The sequence below is a fragment of the Muntiacus reevesi genome, chromosome 8, assembly GCF_963930625.1.
Source record: "Muntiacus reevesi chromosome 8, mMunRee1.1, whole genome shotgun sequence".
NCBI lineage: Eukaryota > Metazoa > Chordata > Mammalia > Artiodactyla > Cervidae > Muntiacus > Muntiacus reevesi.
In genome coordinates, this window is record NC_089256.1 from 15,971,805 (window position 1) to 15,992,868 (window position 21,064).

Consider the following 21,064-nt stretch of genomic DNA (forward strand, 5'->3'; position numbering starts at 1 on the left):
CACCTTTTCCCCACAGACCTCCAGGAGGCCTCACCACTTTTCTTTCCTGAACACACCCAACGCTTGCTCTCCTCTTTCTTCTCCTGAGACCCAGCTGCCAGAACCTACAGAGCTCATTCCACCCTCCCGAGTCCTCCCAGAGCCTGGTCGGAATGCTATGCCTGCTTCTTATAGCACTGGATGTGCTGAGCTGAATGGATCTGAATTTCTGTGTGTGACTGCACAATAGGTGAGTGAAAAATTCTGTCCATCTACACAGCCCCAGGAGTGGGAAAGCCTGGAAACAGACAACCGGCTCAGGTCATCTGAATGCCTTGGCCTCAGCCATGGAGGCACATGGGGGCTATGCAATAGCAGTTCTCAGACTCCAGCCCAGGTGTTGACATAGAGGAAAAAAAGCCACAGTTTGTTCCAGTTCTACATAACAGAAGCCTCAGAGCCTGCAGGATATTGTAGGGCAAAGACTCAGTGGCAGACTTGGGTGTAACTGGTTTAGGCCAGACCAGCTTAGATATGGCTTCAATTTAAGATGTCATGATTAATACTCTGAAATTTATTTTTAAACAAAACATGCAGACTTTTTTGTTTTTGTTTTCACTGCACTATACTCCCCCCAAAGTGAATAAAAAGTTTGCGATTTTTGACGAGCACATATTATTTATGGGTAAAATAAGGAGAGAAAGGAAGAAAGGCCATTTGTTGTGAAATGTTTTCAGAAGACAAGACTTTCCTTCACTTATCTTAGGGGTGGACGTGGGGTCAGTTGTCTAAGACAGGAGACCAGGGCGGCGTGTCAGTGAGGGGATAGAAATCCTTTTTCTTTGCTGGGCTCTGGGGTTAAGCTGATGGGGAGTTTGGAGCCTGAGATATGCTGTGGTTTTACAATTCTCACAAGAGTTTAAGGGCAAACCACGTGGGGGAAGTTATTCTGTGTAAAAAAAAAAGAGAAAGTTATGTAGAAAATAACTAAAGCAGGAAGGGAAAAAAAAAGGAAGGAGGGGAGGGAAAAAGAGGAGAAAGCATGAAAGTTTCCAAATGCTTCTGGGCACCACAATTCTGCCCACACAATTCTGTTTTGCTGTTTTCATCAGCCCAGCAGGGGAGCGGGGTGCCAGGGAAACTTGCTTAGGCGAAGCACTTGGCAGCCTCCAAAGCTGGCAGCCTGGCAGTGAGCTCATGGCCCTATGACTGCAGTGGCTGTGTGGGTGGGCAGGGCCTCTGTGCCCAGGGGACAGGGGACAGCTGCTGTTACTGGGAATACAGCGGGACGAGGGGAGCAGGCCGACTGGGAGAGGGTGAGAAACCCACTCTGAAGCCAGCCAAGCTTGGCGCTGCTGCAGCCCCCTGACCCTGGCTCCTAGCAGGGCCTCTGGCCTGTGCCCCGTGGTGGCCTGGGGCTGTGGGTGTGTGCTCACCAGCACTGTCCTCTGGCTTTTGGTTTTCATTTACCAATTTGTAAGCAGTCTAGGGTCCAGGGGTACAGAGCCCACACTCAAAGTGGGCCAGCCCTTGGGTCAAGTTACCTGTATTTTTTTACTCACTGTGACAGTTTTCAGGAACACTCCTGCCACCAAATTGTACCCTGGCCACACTAAAGATCAATGCCATTGTAAGGCCTGTCCCTCTGTCCTTCAGCTATGTTTTTTTTTTTTACTGAGCATCCACTGTGTGTCAGGCTTTGGGGTGGATGATGGGTAGATTGTGAGCAGCGTTCACTCACAGGATGACCGTTTACTGAGTACCTACCAAGTGCTCAGCACTGTTCTAGGAGCTGGGCATGGGGTGTGAGGAAGTCTCCTGCCCTGGGGCAGCATGGGTTCTAGTAGGTGAGATGTCTACTCAGCAGTCAACAGAGAGAGCAGGGTACAGTGCCAGATGGGGAGAAGTTCTGAACAAACACGAAGCAGGGTGCGGACAGAGCATCGTGGGTGGGGGGAAGGTGGGATTGTAACCTGTGTCGAGCAGTCAGGGAAGGCCTCTCTGAGGAGGTGGCACGGCAGCAGAGGCTTGGAGGAAGTGAGAGATGGAGGCAGCTGGGAGAAGAGCATTTCAGACAGGTGCCAGGACGAGCTTACTCTAGGGACTGAGACCTGTACTCCTGGAGGGCCTGGCAGAGCAGGGAGGAGGTAGGTGGGACCAGCCTGAGAAAAAACCCGCTAGGAGGAATCTGGACATTGTCCAGAGTGTGAGGAGGAGCCCTGTGAGGCTTGGAAGTCGTGACTGACATGAGGTCCTCCCTTGAAAAGCTGGTCTGGCTGCTGGGTGGAGGACAGACTGCCAGCGGGGATTGGGGGTTGGGGTGGGGGCAGACAGTGGCTGGGAGAGCTGTTTGCAGAGAGGTGGCAACAATCCAGGGTTCGAGGGATGATGGCAGCCCGGGCGGGTGTCGTTGGGGTGGGGGGTGGCCACAGTGCTGGTACTGAGACCTGCTCGTGTGGAGGAAAAGCCAACGGACTAGGGACTGTTGACGGATGGGATGTGGGGTGTGCAGAGGAGAAGGTGGCCAGCAGTGCCATCTAATCATGAGAGACACCAGGGGGCTTCTGGGTGTTGAGGTGGTGGGGAAACGCTGAGAGATCAGTCTCGGGCTGTTCACTCTGAGATGCCAATTAAATGTGTGCATCGGTAGCTGGGCACATGGGCCTGGAGCCCAGGGGAGATGGCCAGGCTAGAGCAGAACTTGGTAGTCATGGTGAGAAATGGGACTTAAAGTCATGGAACTCTGTCATAGAGAAGAGAAGCAGTGGGAACACTGAGCCTGGGCCCTCCTGTGACTGGAGCTTGGAGAAAGGACAGGGGACCATGATGGAGATTAAGCAGGAGCTGCTGGGAGTGGGAGGGAACAGTGAAGAAATGTTTTAAGGAGGAGACGACTGAACGTGCCAATACTGCTGGTAGGCAGAGTAAAGTCAGTGCTTGAGAACTGCCCCTCGGGGTTAGCAGTGTGGGGGCAACTGGCTATTCTGGTGGGGGAGAAAGATTCAAAATTGTCATATCAGACCAGTGGCTGTGTAATCACAATGCCAGCACGTGCCACAGTGGAAAAGCACAGGAGCTGAGACCTGATGATAGGAGAAGGCACCCAGCTCGGCAGTCAGGGGAGGCTTCCCTGAGGAGGTGATGGTTGGACTGCACCCTGAGTGGTGGGTAGGAGTCACTGAGTGGACAGTGAGGGGGATGTTCAGGATGGACAGGAGACACACTAGGAGACACACCAGGGGAGGGAAGAGCTTCTATACAGCCCTGGAGTGGGATATAACTTGGTGCCACAATGAAGTGAAAAGAAATCCAATGTCATCTGACCTTCGCAGATGAGGGAGAGGGCATGACATGAGGCTGGAGGGTTGGGTGGGTACAGGTTCACCTCACAGGCCCTGAAAAGACTTTGAACTTCAACTTACCAGCAATGGGAAGCTATGGAAGAGTTTTGAGCACAGGTGTGATGTGATCACAGGCATGTCTCTAAAAGTTCACCTGGATGCTGGGGGGATGGGTCTGCAGGAGGGGAGGGGACTGTTCCACCAGAAGCATGCTCAGCCCCACCTCCATCTTTACTTAGCTGTCCACCACCCTTCTCCCGGGCCATCTCAACTGCATTCCTTATTGATTTCTCATCTGTCTTTTTGTCCTCTCATCCATTCAGCCATCCACTAAACCATCCTTCCTTTCCTTCTTATTCATTCACTGATGATGACCATCAGCACAATCTTTCTACAACTAGGTCACAAAAAGCTTAACTTTCAGACTCTCGGCTGTCCGAGACTAATGCACAAACTGCATCCAACTTCACCCAAGGCCGTGCCTAATCCATCTACCTCTCCTGGGGCCCCCTGGCCCCTGCCCCACCCTTCTGTGAGAGTGGAGAGAGCAGTGGTCTCTGTAGTCAGAACACCGGGTTCAAAGCCCAGCTCCCTCATTGGCCGGGCTGGGGTTTCCTGCACGCACTCACCCTGCCAGCACTTGCTCTATGAGGCTCTCCTCCATAGGTTTCACAGCCCTCTGACTCTCCCCTTATCCCCCTCATATACTACTCTCCCGGTATTGTCTGAATGATGCCAAAGCCCAGTACCTTAACCATATCTCAGAGCCTGGCCCCTTGGGAGCAAGCTCCCACCTTCACAGTCCCCTGAACGCCTGCCACCAAACTGTCCTCAATGAACAGTTGTTGGCCTGTTCCCAGAAACCCAAAGTCCCAAGAAACATGCCTTGCCAAGCGGATGCCCATTTGACAGGGCTGGGGCGGGGCCCCGCGGCTCAGGACCTTGCAGGTTCCTGCGGCCAGGAGGAGGCTGGAGAGGCGAGCGGGTGCTCCTCCCCGAGTGGCAGTGCTCCGTGGGGCAGCCCTTGGTTTGGGGCTCGTTACCTCAGAGGTTTCCAGGGACTGGATTTCCCTGGGAAGCTCCACGGCATGCTTGCTGAAGTAGTCCATGGTGATGGCGTTGTTCCAGTAGCTGAGACTGTTCTCGGGGTTGGCCGGCTTCTTCTTCCTCCGCAGGCAGCACACGGTCAGCAGGACCGCTGCAGAGAGAGTCCCGGTTAGAGAGGGAGGGGCGGCGAGCCGGGCCAGCATCGCGAGGGAGGGAGGCCAGCCTCCAGGTGGGGCCGTGACAGTCACACATCCAGCCACGTGCCCCGCTCCTTGATTCGCTTGTTCATTAGCTCAACAAATACCTATAAACGTGGAGCGCCTGCTTTGCGCCAGGTGCTGGGGACGGGGGAGAGAAGAGAAAGACAGGACCGCCCTGCTCTCATAGGCGTTCCTCCTAGGTTGTGTATGGAGCGTGCACGCGGGTTAGACAGTATAGGAAGATAACTGTTCAGAGAAAAGGAAACACGGGGAAGTGAGGGAGACAGCCGAGGGGAGCTGCAGGAGGGGTTCCATCGTGAAAAGCTTCCCTGAGCAGTGACCTTACGGCTGAGACTGGCAGGTGGGGGAGGAGCTGGCCATGGGTGGAATAGGGGCAGTGTGTCCAAGTGGAGGGAGCAGCACGCTCAAGGGTCCTGAGGTGCGGGCAAGCTGCATGTATGTGAGGAAACAGCAGCATGGCTGGAGTGCGGTTGGTGTGGGAGCGAGTGAGGTGGGAGGTGAGGCCCAGGGGCAGGAGGTTTGCATGGCATTTCGGATACCTGGGCATGTTGCAGCGCCAGGGAGTTCGCTCCAAAGAAAGGCCTTGCCCTCTCACTGGGAGGACTCCCCAGAGCTCAGCTGCAGGAAATGACACGTATGTGCCAAGCTGCACCTCAGGTCTGAGGAGGCGTGTTCCTGAAGCGGGAGTGTGGCGTAGAGATGAGCAGAGCCCAGGGAACTTTACAAATAGGCCTTGACTTCCACAGAGGGCAGGGGCTCAGAGCAAAATCTCTAGGCAGAGGTCTTGGACCCTGATAAAACGATTGCTCCGGTCTCATTACCACCAGCATCATCAAAAACAAATAGCTGCTAACAGTCCTAAAGCATGTATGTAGGGCTCCAGCACTCCAGAAACATGAATTCATTTAATCCTCCATGTAACTCCATGAGGTCGGTACTATGAGGGTCACTATTTTACAGACAGGAAAATGGAGACTTAGAGAGGTGAAGTGACTTGCCCAAGAGCAAATCCAGATGGCTCCAAAGTCCATGCTCTCAACCATCCATGAGTCTGCCTCACAAAGACAGGCCAGATGCTGACATGGAAACCTTGCTGCACACAGAGGTCTGATCCCGCCTCCACACAGCTCGACGTGCCACCCTGCTTGTTCAGTCTCAGACCCTCGGGGGCACGGGAGGAAGGAGCATGTTTGGAGGCTGCCGCTGAACCACGTGTGAACAGAGTGGCTCGGACATGCTGACAGGAAAGGCTTCCAAGGTTGGCAAGGTGGGTGGCCTGTCCAGGGTCTTACAGGGGAACAGGAGATGCAGTGCCCCAGGGAGACAGGAGCCGTCTTGGGGAGAAGCCAGTCAATGAAGACTGGGCACCTCCTGCCCATATTAACCATCCCCAGAGCCCATGGGGTGGCTGAAACTCTGGATCAGGGGTAGGCATGGTTGCACTCAACATCCTGGGGGTGCCCATCATCTGTGTTGAGGGGTGAAGGGCAGGCTGAGCTGTCCATAGTAGCAGTGGCCACCAGGGGGCAGTGGAGGCCCATCTCTGCCCACAGCGGCCAGAAAGGTTTGGTGGTTTTGGGGGCCTAGGCATGCCAGGGTGTGGGGGAACTGCAAAAGTTGGCATCCACACAGGCTGAGACCTCAGGGCCCAGAGCCCAGAGCCTTGCAGGCTGACTGAGGAATTCTGTAGCTCTTTCCTGCTGCTGGCCTTGCTGGCATCTCTATCTGAGAAAGCTTCCAGGCAAGATCGAGATTGGGCAAGTTTCCATTCCATCCAATCTGCTTTGATCAAAAAGTCTTCTACTTTTCTTACCATTCTTCCAGGTCTTCTCAAAAAAGTTTTAAAAATAGAAAGCCAATTTCTGAATACTTGAGCTCAAAGACATTTTTAGATCGGCTGGTAGAGATTCTTTCAAGCTTTGTGGGTTTCCTCCCTTCCTTCCAAAGAGCCCTTTCTTCAACTGGTTGAAGGAAGAAGGGGTGAGGAGAGAGGCTGAAGAGTCAGCCTGAAAATCTGCTAATTTAGGGCACACCTACCTGTTCTATAGAGGAGAAGACTCTGATGCGGAACCCAGCTTGCCACAGGTCACAGCAAGTGGCAAGGCTGGGGCAAGGCCCTGGTCCCTTCTCCTCTTTTCTGGAATTTTTATTCCTCATTGTCACTATTACTTTTCACCCTGCTCCTGGGACTGGAATGGTGAAGCAGCCCAGGGGAATTCAAGTCGGGGAAACCCAAGCCATAGGGTGAGGGCTAGGCTGCATGAACCACTCCCTCCCACCCCACTCCACCCCCGCCCACTAACCTGGGTGTGTGCAGGTTGCAGAATCCAGGTCCTCTGGATCCCAGGCCAGTGCCCTCTGAGCCCACACTGCCCCTGCTCCAGGGCCTGGGCCTGGTTAGGACGCAGGACCAGGATCCTGCCCTGCGGGAAGGGCTGGGGGTTGGAACGGGGAGTTCTGTTCCTCATTTTCTCCTCCTCCCATGTTAGCGCTGCCAGCCTGATTACACGTCTATCAGGGAGTTCTTGGTGCTTCTCAAACACCATTTCACTTACACACCAGAAGCCAGCCCGGCTACAGGAAGAGCATGGGCTTAGAGTCCAAAAGACCTGAGTTCAAGTCTGACTCGGCTGTGTATTACACTAGGCGTCACTTCATCATGCTGATCACTATAGACTCGGCAGGGTTGTAAGGATCATGAATGCCAGATGCTGAGAGCACGGCCTGACACACAATAGGTGCTTCACTAGTATGAGTTTCCTTCTTGTTCTCACATCATCCTTAAAGGGAGACCCTGCAGGAAAAATGGGGCTGCATGACTGTTGTGTGGTTCAAGGCCAAGGGTTAGGTTAGTACTTCCATTATTTTGGGGTCTCAACTTTCATCTCCAAAAGAAAAGTTCAATCAAATTTATGGTGTCTCTATTTTATTCCCAGGTGCTCTCCAGTCTGATTTAACTCACAAAACGGCTGCCTGAGGAAGGTGCTGGCACTCCTGCCATTCACAGAAGAGGCAACTGAAGTTGCCTAAACTTCTAAACCACACAACTCTGCACACTCAGGTGTGAGCCGCGCCCTCTCCCATGTCACCGAAAGCTTCAACTGCTCTGTTTCTCCAAAGGGAAATGCTGCCAAGACCCTCGAGGAGGTCAGTGGGATCCCTATTTCCTCTCGTTTTGAAACTGGAATGAGAGTGAAGCAAGCTCTCCCAGCTTCTCCAGCACATGAGCAGGGAATCAGCCGCAGCTTGTCCGATGGACGACAGGAAGGAGGAGGGTTGCTGACGTGAAGATGGAGCCTGGGTACTGTGCTGATGTTTCTGGAAGGGGCCTCATTTCAGGGCTGGGACCTGCTGTATGATGGGAAATGGAAACGGAAGCCTGCAGGACCCTGAGGGAGGGTGCTTTGAAAACACCTGCTGAGGGTGCTCTCCATGGGCGGCTGGAGAATGTGTGGCAAGTCCTGACAGTGAGATGAGTATTGTCACCCTCTGACCGTGTCCTCACTGGGCACCTCTCCACGGTAGATGCTGTGATGGAACCTCAGATGCATCTGCTGTGCGTGACAAGGCTTTGGAGCAGAGCTGCAGCCCCGAGAGTGTCTGAGAAGCTCTCTGCTGCGTGGGGACAGCCAAGGAACCGCTCCTGCCCCTGCCCCCTTGACCCACCACAGCGGGTGTGCTGAGGCTGCTCCCAGCCATTACTGATGGAGCAGGTCTGTTCCCGCGGGACAGGAAACTCCTCTAATGGTCTGAAGGCTCCCCTCACCTCACGGAAGCTTCCTCAGGACGGCCATCTCAGCCTTTTCCTTCCCAGCCCTTCACCTCCTTCTTCCTTTATATCAATACTTCACAGGTGTTTCCCCAATAAATCTCTTGCAGGCTTAATTCTGTTTTGGTATCTGCCTCCTGAAGGCCTTGAACTAACACAGCGGACATCAGTCCTATTTTTGCAGGTAAGAAAATGGTGGCCCAAGGGTTAACCTGTCCAAGTCCCAGGGGCGACTAGTGGGAGAGCTGGGTTTACTTCCAGGTGCGTCTGGTTCCCAAGTCAAGGCTTCCTGTTACAGCAGGCTCCCTCTCAAGCTATTCACACGAGTTTAAAGTTAGGCAAATCAGAGAGGGCAGGGAGCTCTGACATCTCAGTTGGCCCCTCATTAGGTAGATTAGAAACTGGAAACCCTGGAGGAAAGGATTAGTCAAGTGGAGCCAGCCCATCTGTGGACAATCATTTCCTCACTCTGGAGGTTGGGGGTGGTCAAGGGAGGCCTCAGGGTGTGGAAGGAGGCCGGGCTGGACCGGGTGCCGGGCTGGGCTGAGTCACAGGCCTGGGGAAAGCAGGTTTGGGGGCTCATTGACTTTCTGCCCCGGTGGATGGAGATGTGCCTGAAGAAGCTCCAGAAGGTTCCTGCAGGGGGCGCAGGGGAAGCACACGGAAGAGCTGTGAGTGTGGCCAGGCCACTCTAGTCCAGCCTCGGGAACACCCCCGGGTAAGCCTGCCTTGTTCAAAGGCTGCCCCACCTCCTTCAGTTGGTTCATAAACCCCGAGGAGACAAACCTGGTCACGCTTACTTTCCGTCCTAATCTATTCTTTTGACTGCAAAGAGTACTTCTGATCCAGGTTTCTTTCTTTCTTTTTTTAAATATAATAACTACAAAGTCACTGCGGTCTGTGAGCAAAGGTACACAGACACATTCGGATTTGAGTAACATTCACAGAACAACTGGTAATATAGCCACGAGCCACCTGGCACAAGGATGCGTTCTCTCTGCTGACCCAATGGCATTTCTGTACGTCTGGAAGGAGGCCAGCCTGTCCTGGGTAATGTGCATGTGAATGCTTACGAACCCTGGGTCAGTGAGAGGTTGCTCTGCTTTGCATGGCTCCCCTTGGATTGGTGATGAAAAATATCTGTAACTGGCCTCGTTTCCTGCTTTCACCCCAGGTAACTCCCATCTCTTCCAGGGAGGCTGGATGAAGACATTCTCGACAACGAATGTGGTATGTGCAGGCCAGGCCAGAGAGACTGACAGAGCCACACAGCCGACCTCCTGATGGAAACCCAGAGCTCTGGCAGCCAAGGGCAGGGACCACTTCAGCACCAGACCCAGAGGCTTCCAGCAGGAGGTGGTGGGCTGTGCGTCCTGATGGTGGCAGCAGAGACCATCTCAGGAGCCACCCAGCTCCCAGACTCCAACCAAATGTGGCCTGGATCCAATCAGTTTCAGTTCTCAGCACATCGGAAACTGAGTGTGGCTGTTTCCAGTGTGGCTCAGGAGACAAAGCATTTCTCAGACCTGGCACAACATACATCCTTCCAGCTGCTAGAAAGGGTTCATGATCTGAAGGGCAGGTGCAAGTGGTGATAGCCCCTCTCGAGCAGACCTGAGACTTGCTACAGTCACCCTCTGCTTCCACCAGAAACTGGGGACTTGCCGGCCTGCCCAGCAGCCCCAGAAAAGCAGGACCAGGGCCCGGACTACTCAGAAAAGCCAGATGAGAAAATCTATGCATGTACTTTGCTACCAATGCAGATTGCCTGAAATATCTGGCAAACTAGCCAAAGAGGAAACTTCTTTGAGGGCTGGAGAGTGTGCTTTAGGATAAATGTAGCTGCTGAGAAGGTCTGACTGTGGGGTCCCTAGACCTGGCCAGGCTATGAGCTTTCAAACATCACAGCGTTTTAAAGCTGGACAAGCATCTTCTTTCTCAGTGCCCCTCTCATCAGGACCTTCATAGGGTCAGCGATGGTCCCACAGGACAGGGAGCTGTGTGTATGTGGAGGCAGCCAGGCTGGAACCCTGCTGAGTGAGGGCTTGGCCTGAGGATGGTGGAAATGCAAGACAGACACCAAAGGAAGCGGGGGCTGTGGGTCCCAGGGGAAATCTTCCTTTCTGAAGTAATATGCTCTCGCCCAGCGGCTGAAGGCTCCTGTCAGTGCCAGAAGCATTCTCACGGTGCAGCTCCAGGCTTGTCCTCGCTCTGTCTTGGCTGATGTTATTATGCATGGTTTAGGCAGCCCATGGGTTTTCTGCTTTGCAGTAAAATTTGATCTAATTTCAAATTCACATATAGCAGAAGGGTTGGAGACATCTTTTTAGACCTGCAAACCCAGGTGGGTGTGGCCTGTGGGGGTGCAGGTCGGGAAAGGGGTGGGGGAAGCTGTGTCACACACTTCTGGGTCCCTCGTGCTTGAAACAGTGCTTGGCACACAGTGAGCACTTGGGAGATGCTGTTGAGTCAAACGGATCCTGTCACCAGGTCTGGGCTGACTCAGGTGTGATTGGGACCCTGGGCAAGTCACTTCACTTCGTGACATACTCCCTACAGGTATGGTGCATCTGCTTTGTCCTTTTATTTTATTGCTCTAGCTAGTCTGTTTTAAGGATGAATGATTAAAAATAGTAGGAATTCCCTTTGTAAACTAGAGCCTCTAGACACATGGAAAGAATGGAAAATTAGAAAGCTGTCTCTAATGAGATTACTTCTCAAATATGACCATTATTAATAATTTATTGGCTAATAGTGCTACATTTTCTCATTATCATTCTTCTGTTTTAGAAGTGGGCAATCACAGTTTTAAGAATACCTGTGTGTACCCATGACTGACAATAACTCTGTTTAAGGAAAGAATAAAATATGCAACCTGTATACATTTTCACTTTTCCCGTACTGGGTCCTTGAGCAGACTGGATTCTCCCCAACATGGAAAGTTTGCTTTGCTTATCAACTAGAAGGAGACAGGGAGCTGGGAGAGGCAGCTCCTGGAAGGAATCCAGACTCCAGATTAAAAAGGATTTTGTCAGAATACAGTGCCAAGCAGACATCAGGTTGATGTTAAAGGCACACAGCTCCTGTGCGGATGTTTGATTTACCCATAACATGAAGACAGGCTGAGAGACCTGGCTGCATAGCCTCTTCTGGGAAAGTTTCTGGGGCTTCGTTCCCCTTGAGATCAGGCTGAGCCCATAGTGTGACATGAGGACCTGATGCCAGAGCAGGTTGCCTGAATGTGACTGAAGTGTCTGAACAGAGGAACTGCCACGCGCGCTCCTCTGCCTCAGCCGGGCACGGGCAATGCCGTGCTTCCTCTGGGAGCAGGCATGAACTGAGGCCATTGGAGGGGTAGATAGGGGCAGGACCAGGGCCAGGTGGCCCTGTGAAGAGACTCAAAGGGACAGGAACGACAGCTTGGAAAAGAAAGGCCTGCCCTTGAGAGCAGTTTCATGTACCTCAGGGTTAGTGGATGGACTTGTTTTGTGTGGTTTCAGAGGACAGAGGTTAGAACCAAAGAGTGTAACTTACAACAGCGAAATTACAAGGCCCCCAGGAGATCTGGAAACAGTCACAGGAGAAAGGGGCTGATAAGTGGGGAGCACAGGGGTTCCTCACCCCTGAAAGGACTGAGGGGGCCCCCGGATGATGTCTGTGTGTGTGGTGGGGCTGGAGGGAGGGCAGGCACAGTAAGGATTCCTGTGAGGCCATCAGAAGAACTCTAAGAATTGAGATCAGGTGCATGGGGGAAGACATGAAGGCAGCTCTGGGTCCCGAGTGATTGCATCAGGTTCTTTGTGGAGACGTCAGGGAGGAAGAGGGCTTCCCCAGTGGCTCAGACAGTAAAGAATCTGCCTGCAATGCAGGAGACCTGGGTTCAGTCCTGGGTTGGGAAGATCCCTGGAGAAAGGAAATGGCTACCCAATCCAGTATTCTTGCCTGGAGAATTCCTTGGACAGAGGAGCCTGGTGAGCTACAGCCCAGGGGTTTGCAAAGAGTCAGACATGCCAGCAACTAACAGTGAAAAAGGGAGGAAGAAGCGCCTAGAGTTTTCAATACAGGAGTGATGGTGGGGGTGGTGGTGGCAGCAAGGGGGCGCTGGTGGCCCGCTATTGTTGTCGTCTAGGGGAGCCCTTCCCCATGTATCCAGTGGGAGCAAAGGCAATGACAAGATCCACGAAGCACCACTTCACACCATGGACAAGCAAAATGGGAAGGAGCCACAAAATAGCTAAATTCACATGTAACTTGTAAGCCTCAATTTAGTTATAAGAACTGTTTTTGTCAAGAACTAATAGAATTTCCTGCAAAATCAAAACTTATCTTTTCTTCTTTCTTGAGGGAAGACAGGAGGAGGAGAAAGGAGCAGCAGTAAGGGTGATGGAAGAGAGGTGTGGAGGAAGGCCCCAAGGGCTCTGCTACTTGGAGGCTGTCGGTTTGGAAGCACCAGCTCTCCCCTTGCGGAGTGTTGGTGTCACGTGGCTAGAGAAGAGAGCAGGCAGGGGAGTGTCATGACATGAGCCCTGGGCTGGAAGACAGGTGGTCCTTGCTCACATTCTAACTCTGCCTCTCATGAGCTCTGGGGTCCTTGGGAAACCATGTCCCCTGCCCAGCCTGGTGTTTCTTTCTGCAAAATGCAGAGTTGGACTTGACTCCCACCTCTTACGAGTTGTGCCTTTATGATCAGTGGGCATCTGAGCCATGGCCTGATGAGCTAGGGACCAGGAGTGGGATAACCTGGGATTCTTGTTCTGCTGCCTTCTCTCCTGGGGTTCTGGGAACTCTGCAGCCCACTTGATGGGGACTGCCCAAGTGTGGGGCAAAAGAATTGTGGGGATGGGCACGCTGCCGTGGTGACGGGCGAGGGGAGAAGGGAGCGTGTGAGGCACTTACAGCAGGAGGAGATGGGTACGCTGATGGCGAGGATCACCCAGGCGATGTCCATCTTGCTCAGGCAGATGGTGGCTCTGTGCTGGGGTTTGTTCCCTTCGGCCACGTGGGAAATGTTCCCCGCTGTTCCAGGCTTCCAGGTCCCGGCGGGGACCAGACGGTTGAGGAAGTTTCCTGTGGCTGTGGACACCACTGTGGAGAGGGGACTGGGTACCCTGCCCATCATGGTGGGTGTGGGGGTGGCCACAGCTTTCTCCTCGGCTTGGGAAACAATGCTTTCTGAAGCCCCTGTTGGGTGGGCTGGGGCCTGCGGGGCTGAGGATGTTCCCTGAGGAAGCCCCTCGGAAGGGACTGAGACACTGGCGTCAAAGGCAGCCTGGATGGGCCCCGTGGTGGCTGCGAAGACCCCAGAGTTGGTAGCTGGCGGTCTGCTGGTGCCGGGAGTGACAGTAAGCCAGGAGTCACTGTGGCTGGCACTGTCCTGCGGGTCACCATGGGGGCGCTGGGAAGGCACTGGGGCACGCTGTTGGCTGGCAGGGGTGCCTGAGGCTGCTGTGGCATCTGGCTCCCCTCCTTGGCTGGTGAAGGTGGAACCACCCCCCTGGTCTGCCCTGCTAAGGCTGGGCTTGTCCTCCACAGGCACTAGGGGGGTGGTGGGTGGTACCCACGAGGTCCTGCTGGGCGCCAAGGTTGCAGCCACTGTCTGGGGCTGTGGCGAGGAGGAGTAACCCCAGAGCGGGTTCCTCGGGGTGGAGGTGGAGGGGTCAGGCTCCACAGACCCTGTGAAGTTGCCTTTGTAAATCTGAAAGATTTTCCCCAGGGGCCGCTTCTGCCCCAGATGTGTGGAGCTCTGGTTCCTTCCCCGCTGGCTTTCCTTCCTCCCAGCATGACCACTGGGTGCCGCGGGGACAGGGCGTGGTGGACTGCCGGCTCCCTTTCGGGAGGAGCCAGGGGGCCTGGGGGGCCTGCGGGTGGTAGCCCTGGAAGGGGCTGTGGGGGGACGGCTGGTGGCTTCCCCTGGCTTTGTCAGCAGGATGGCGGGCACAGTGTCGCCCGGGGAGCGGCCCTCTGGATGGGGGGATGTGGTTGCCACGGCAGCAGGAAGTGGCCCTGTGGACAGGGGGCCTTCAGAATGGGGGGTGGATGCTGTCGCCATGATGGTGGAGATGGTGTTTGTAGGAGGGTGTCCATCTAGATGGGGTGTTGTCGTTGCCATGGGAGCTGTGGCCCGTGAGGAGGGTCCATCAGGATGAGGGGTCGGTGTCACCACAGAGGCCAGGGTGGCCACCACGGAGGAGTGTCTGGTAGAACTGAGGGATGCTGTCACCATGGTGCCTGGGATGGTGCCTGAGGGGGAGACTTGAAGAGATTCCCTGGGAGATGGTTCCTGGGCAGCAAATACCAGTGCTTCAGTCAGCGCCACGGTCAGGAGGAAGCCTTGAGAGGGAGACAGAGCAGAGGTGAAATGCCCGGGAGCAGCTCAGCCCCGTGCCTTCCTTACCCATGAACCTGAAACACCCGGGAACTCAAGGGAAACACTGGGAGGATCCCTGAGGTCCCCGCTCACTGCACACAGGACCGTGGGGACCGGGGGTATCTATCAGGTTGGTTCCATCCAGCACCCCTCCCAGAGAGAAGCCAACCACAGGGGAACCAGAGACAGCTAGACCAGCTAGGCCCGTCCAAGTGCCTCTGAAATGCCTCCGCCCTCTGCCCAAGGGCAGATGCTCAGACAGGCTGGGGGAGGGGCGTGGAGGAAGCCTTGTGGCCCCTGAGTGCCTGCTGGCCTTCTGCACCAGGGAGCGGTCCAAAGTGTGACCACAAGGAAGCCAGGAGCTCTGTGTGAGCTGCCCTGAGTCTCTGAGCAGGGCTTGGGTGGGCAGAGCTGACCAGCACCCACGCCTTTTCAGACTCCTCCATTTATGAACTAGACACAGGTACAAACGACAGACCTCTGCTTGTTCAGGCCCACCCATCAAAGAGGTAAGGAGGCTCTACCCCCTCCTTGACGCTGGAGACACAAAAATGAACAGGGCCTGGGTGAGGTCATATAAACCCACAACCAATCCCAAAACAAGGCAGAGACATCTCGGTGCCGTCGGTGACCAACAGGCAGAAGGGGACGGGATTCAGGGGGTGACCAGATCCGGTGCCTATAAAACACTTAGCACAGAGCCTGCAGGAGAAGGTGTGGTCCATAGACACCAGCTGCTTGTATGGTTGTTATGTTAACTGCTTGTCCTATGTGCTCATGAGGCTGAACTCTGGAAAACCACTGGTGGTGCCTGGCCTTCCGGAGTAGGAGCCCTTCTGAGCATTGACAGTAAACTATGGACTTTGCATGATGGTGAGTATGTGTGCTTTTGTTCACTGAGAAAAATGCACAAGGACAAAAGCCTATACATTTAAAAACTCTTCTAAAGATGTGTGGATTTTATTAACCACAACAGCATGTGCCCACCTTTAAAAGTCATACCTCAGATCAATGTGATATGTAAGATCTATTCGGATTATAAACGTGAAGACTGGCCACCCCGTACAACCCATGGGCTAGGAAGAGCTGCTTCCTACCACCAAGGGGGGGCTTGACAGACCTCTAAAGTCCGATTGTGACCTGAGACCTCCCCCATTCACAGGAGCCCCCTGCTCAGTCACTTTCTTGCCCTTCCTTCAGCACTGCCAGCCGCCCAGACTAGCCCAGGTAGAGATGGGCCTCTGACTGGTCACCCTCTTGGGGCCTCCCTCCCCCACGGATTCCAGCAGGATGAAAGGTCAAAGCAGGGGCCCTGCTGGTGATTCTGACGGGGAGGAGACCTCCTGACGTGGCTTTAAAGCAAGGTTCAGGGTCACCACTGAGGCCTCCTCCACTTAGGGGAGTGGATGGAGTGGGTCAGTCCTCCCACATCCTGCGTGTCTGACTTAGTGGGTGGGGGAGGCTGAGGGACGGCAGATGGAGTAGAGACTATAGCACTCACATCTCCAGGACCAACAATTCTCCCTAAACAACAGAGTTTCTCAACACTTCCATTCATAGTTTAGCCCATACACCAGCAGTGTTTTTTCCTTATCTGGGTCAATCCTAAAATCTGGCTACTGAGCATCACTCTGGCCCTATCTTTCATGCTTGATTTAACCCTTGATTTAACCACCTGATGGGGCAGGAAGTTGAGGCTGAGGGAGATTAAGTAATGTGTTCAAAGCCCCTCAGTAGAGAAGTATGTGACACCAGGCATATCCAAAATGCACAGAGTTCCTGGTCACCCAGCACATACGAGGCAGCAGAAGAGGACAGGAAGTTGCAGCTGCAGAAGGAACTATGTGCTCAGGGTTACCGGAACCCCTGCTCTGGCAGTGTAGCACCACAGGGACAATCTATTCCTAGAGCTGGTGGTCGTGACTGCTGAGGTTTTAAGGGCCATTCCCTAATAAGCCTCTGTTGACTCACGAGCACCCTGGTTCAATATGTGTTGGACACATTCCCCTCAAAGCCATATGTTGACACCCTAGCCCTAGCCCTAGCACCTCAGGATGGAACTGTGTGTTAGGGCCTTTGGAGAGCTGATTAAGGCGAAATGAAGCTGATGGGGTAGGTCCTAACCCAATCTGAATGGTGTCCTTATAAGAAAAGGAGCCCGGGACACAGATGCAAAGAATGCCCGCACACAGACAGGCAGTGAGAGGCCAGCTGCCTGCAAGCAAGAAGGAAGGAGTCAGAGTACTCCAATCCTGCTGGCACCTAGATCTTGGGGTTCCAGCCTCCAAAACTGTGAGGTGATAACTTTCTGTGGTTTAACCCCCCAGCATGTGGTACCTTGTGTGGCGGACCCAACAGACTGATACCCATGTCTTACCTTAGAGATTCCTGAAAAATGAGAAGTGGAGACTGGGGCTTGTGTGCAGGGAGTTTATTTTGGGAAGTGGCCCTAGGGGACAGCCATGGGGGCCTGAGATGAGTGAAACAGGGAAAGTCAATCCTAGGGTAGGTTATGAACTGATCAGGGTGCACTCAAATCTGCTGGGCGTCTCTGAGGAGCTGAGCACCTCTTGCCGGCAGCTCCCCTTCCCACCGCCAGTGCTGCTCACCCACCTCCTCGCTCCTCCATGAGGCCCACCTGATTGAGTCAGAGAGGCTCTGGGCAGGGGCTGGCTGCTCACACCTGTACCCGGTTGGTGGCTGGCACAACAGCTGGGGTTAAAATTAAGGGCCCAGAGGATCCCTAGGGTGGAGCCCAGATGTGCTCCATACAACCTGAGGCCCATGACCAAGGACAAGGACACTGTTGCCTTCCAGCAGCAGCATCAAGGGCAGCCCAGAGTTTTCAGAGAGGCCCCCAGGGACCCCAGGGACAGGCCAGAGGTAGGAGACGGGTAGCTCAGCCTCCAGGGGGAAATTCTGCAGCCGCTGGGGGCAGAGGGCTTAATGCACTTAATGCATTACTCAGGGAAAGAAATTCCCTTGACTTTCCCACCATGAACATCCCTAGGCTAAAATCCTCCGAGATGGAAAGTATATAACTGACTGGAGTTCTTCTTCCTGCAAGTCTTTCAATGGAAGTAAACATGTACGTCCTTGCTGCAGCTCTTTCTAGTTGCCAGCATCCCCTGAAGGTATTTTCTCTCTAGGAGGACTGTTAGGGCCCTTTTTTCTTCAGACCTGAAAGCTTTGATAAAATGAATGGATACTGCCATCATGGGTGCACAGGGATTTCACCTAGAGGATGACATTTCGCTGTCACAGTGAGAAGGGCACTCGAAGCAACTTTGTCCAGTCCCCTCATTTCACAGAAGGGGCAACGGAAGGAGTGAAGTGACTTGTCCAAGAACACAGCTGGCTGCGACATGGCGTGGATTACAGCCATCATTTCATTTGTATCATAAAACTGCTGGTGCACTGGGAAGACCCAGAGGAATCGGGTGGAGAGGGAGATGGGAGGGGGGATCGGGATGGGGAATACATGTAAATCCATGGCTGATTCAGGTCACTGTATGATAAAAACCACTACAATATTGTAAAGTAACTAGCCTCCAACTAAAAAAAAAAAAACCAACAAAAAACCTGCTATACCACCACAATGCCCAAATGCCTCCTTCAACATCCACTGTCATCCTCACTATGGAAATCACCTCTCCTCTTTGGCCCAAAAGGTTAAGCAGTGAATACAAAGGCTTACACTATCACAATTACTGCTCAAGGCCTTCAACCCAGGGCTCCCCTAACAGATGCAAATTTCCACTCCAGGCCCTTTGTGCTGGCCTGCTCACTCCCCTCCCCACAATCTGGGGCTACTGCCTCTTTGAATATAATTTGCATAGATTTGCATAATAGACTTTGCAGGCTCTAATTCCAAATATGTAGGCGAGACTATAACTAAAATCCTACTTGATGTGTTTTAAATGTAGAACCGATTTTTAAAGGATGCCAGAATAAGGACAAGTGTAGGGGGTGGGAACCAAAGATTGATGGGTGCTCAGATGTGGCAGGAAGGCCTCCTCCTCCCTGCAATTCCAGTGCCCAGTGATCCCAGGACCCAAGGGAAGGAAAGGCCTTCCTCCTTCCATTTATTTGGTTGGCTGCCGACAGCCCATATTGGGCATGATATTTGCATCTGGTAAAGGCAAGGAGGGAATTGGTGAAGAGAGAAATGACTAATCTGTGCTGAATGCTTCCTGCATGCCAATGCCATTTGAAGAGCTGAGCCTGTTCCTGACACATTTAATCTTCATAATAACCTGATGAGGCAGGTACTATCATTAGCTCCCCTTTGCAGCTGATGAAAAGCAGCACAGAGAGGCACAGGAAGCTGCCTCCTTCCACACAGCCTGAGATACTGAGCTGTGATTTGAACCTGGCAGCCTGGCCCCAGAGTCCACACACTCAACCATGTTCACTCACCATTCCACTCTGCATATTCAAAAGCAATGTTTCAAAATCTTTTGGGAGTTGATTTTCTATTACTGATTTTTTGACCTTTCTTTCCTCTTGCTTGTTTTCTTCTAGCTCCATTTCAGGGCTCTGTATTAACATTTAGGTTTTTAACAAGTTAGTTAACTTTATTTTGCAATTTAGCTTCTGCATCTGATGTTTCAACAACAATAAAAAAAGAGAATCCATGCACACCAAGTTTGACCATCATGAAGTCTGTTTTCTACATGGGCAATACCATCTTGCCAGGAAACAGGCTCTTCTCATTTCAAGACTATTGTCTTTTAATTGGAAGGGGCGCTAGGGCTCCCTGGTATCTAACTCCTTCACTGACAGATGAGAAGGCTGAGGCCCAATGAAGTGGAATCCTCACTCTGGGCCACATACTATGATGCACCAGCCCACAGGGCTCTCTTCACATCACTGTGGGCCTGGTATTCTAGTGCTCCCTCCTCTGGACTTCTTTTAAAAACAAAATCCTTTTGTTTTAAAGATTAAAAAGCTTGTCATTCCTAAGAGCATGGTTTCTGTCCATGCTCAGAAATAACTGTGCATCACTGACTTTAGTGTGAGCTAGGTGACTGCTCTGAAGAGGTACTCATGCCTGTGACCTTCGGCTTCTTTATGAAAGAAAAAAGATCTTTCTTTTTCATAAAGACAAAAAAGAGTTTGGGGTATGTATCTTTGCTGCTACTCCCTTCTCAGGCAGCCACTTTCCAAATGTTCCCTCCTATCAAGTCCTGCTGGTGACATGCTTCAGGTCACAAAACTTAAAGCACAGAGGGTTCTGCTTAGTTCTGAGAGACACCTGAGGCCATCACCTGGTGGGTTCCAGAAATGTCTGGGGATCACTGATTCAACAGTTGCACTGATCAGATCCATGACTCCACTGAGAATTACTGCTCAGAGTACAATCTCTAGAACACATGTAAGCAAGAAAACAACATGAGGTGGGCCTGGGTGACCCAGACACTCCTATGGTCTCCAGCTAGCATGAATTCACTTCATGCTGCAACTCTAAAGCTGACAGATCACAGCTTTCTATAAAAAACATGTGTACTCACATGTAAGTACACACACACACACAAGCTCCTCTCCTGGTAGCAGGAAATAAGGAAGAATGACAAATGTGAGAATTCCAATCATCTCCATGGTAATAAACAGTTAAGTCATTCATCTGAAGTCAAAATGGCCATCATGTAGCAGTGTCAGGATTTAAACACAGTTTCTCTGATCCTGGCTGCTTGAGACCTACCTACCTAGGTAGGTACTGAGAAAGCTTTAATCCCGGAAAATGTCCTACGCTTTATGAAGACAGGCAATGATATAACAATAGCGGGAGCTATGATGACCATACCTAAAAAACAAAAATTTCCCCCCAAGCAGAAACACTTGTCAACCATACCACCTTTTATCTTCAGCTTTTGCTTCTCTGCCTTAGTCATTCGGTTCATTTGGGGACAAGCATTTTCCAACTAGAACTCCTCTTGGGTCTTGAAGCCATTGTTAGAAGCCCCTCCTGTGTGCCTGTAACCACCATTCCTACCCCTGATCCAGGCCCCATCTCTCTAAATGGAAACGCCCAGTGTCCTGTTTTAAGTGCACACTGTCTGAACTCTAAGCTGCCAGAGGGCAGAGACTGTGTCTGCATCAATGATATTTCCCCATTATCTAGTCCAGTACCTTAGCCACAACAAATCTTGGCTGAAGAATAAGAAACTCTCCTAAATATCCAAAATAAAAGAACTCATACAACTCAATTAGCAAAAAACTCCAAATAATCTGATTAAAAAAAAAAAAAAAGCTTGGAGGGTCTGAATAGACATTTTCCCAAAGGGAAACATTCAGATGGCCAACAGGTACGTGAAAAGGCACTCAGTATCACTAATCA

General features: G+C 52.4%; 1 protein-coding gene across 2 annotated transcripts in view; it reads right to left on the bottom strand.

Annotated features, from left to right (window-relative positions):
* The window catches only part of TMEM108 (transmembrane protein 108), a 419,219-nt gene that overhangs the window by 2,377 nt on the left and 395,778 nt on the right, over window positions 1-21,064 (bottom strand). For both annotated transcript variants that reach the window (XM_065942900.1, XM_065942901.1), the window contains exons 4-5: window positions 13,254-14,687; window positions 4,364-4,518 (exon numbers count right to left, since the gene is read on the bottom strand). In XM_065942900.1, coding sequence (XP_065798972.1) covers window positions 4,364-4,518; window positions 13,254-14,687 — 1,589 coding nt within the window. The remainder of the gene's footprint in view (window positions 1-4,363; window positions 4,519-13,253; window positions 14,688-21,064) is intronic.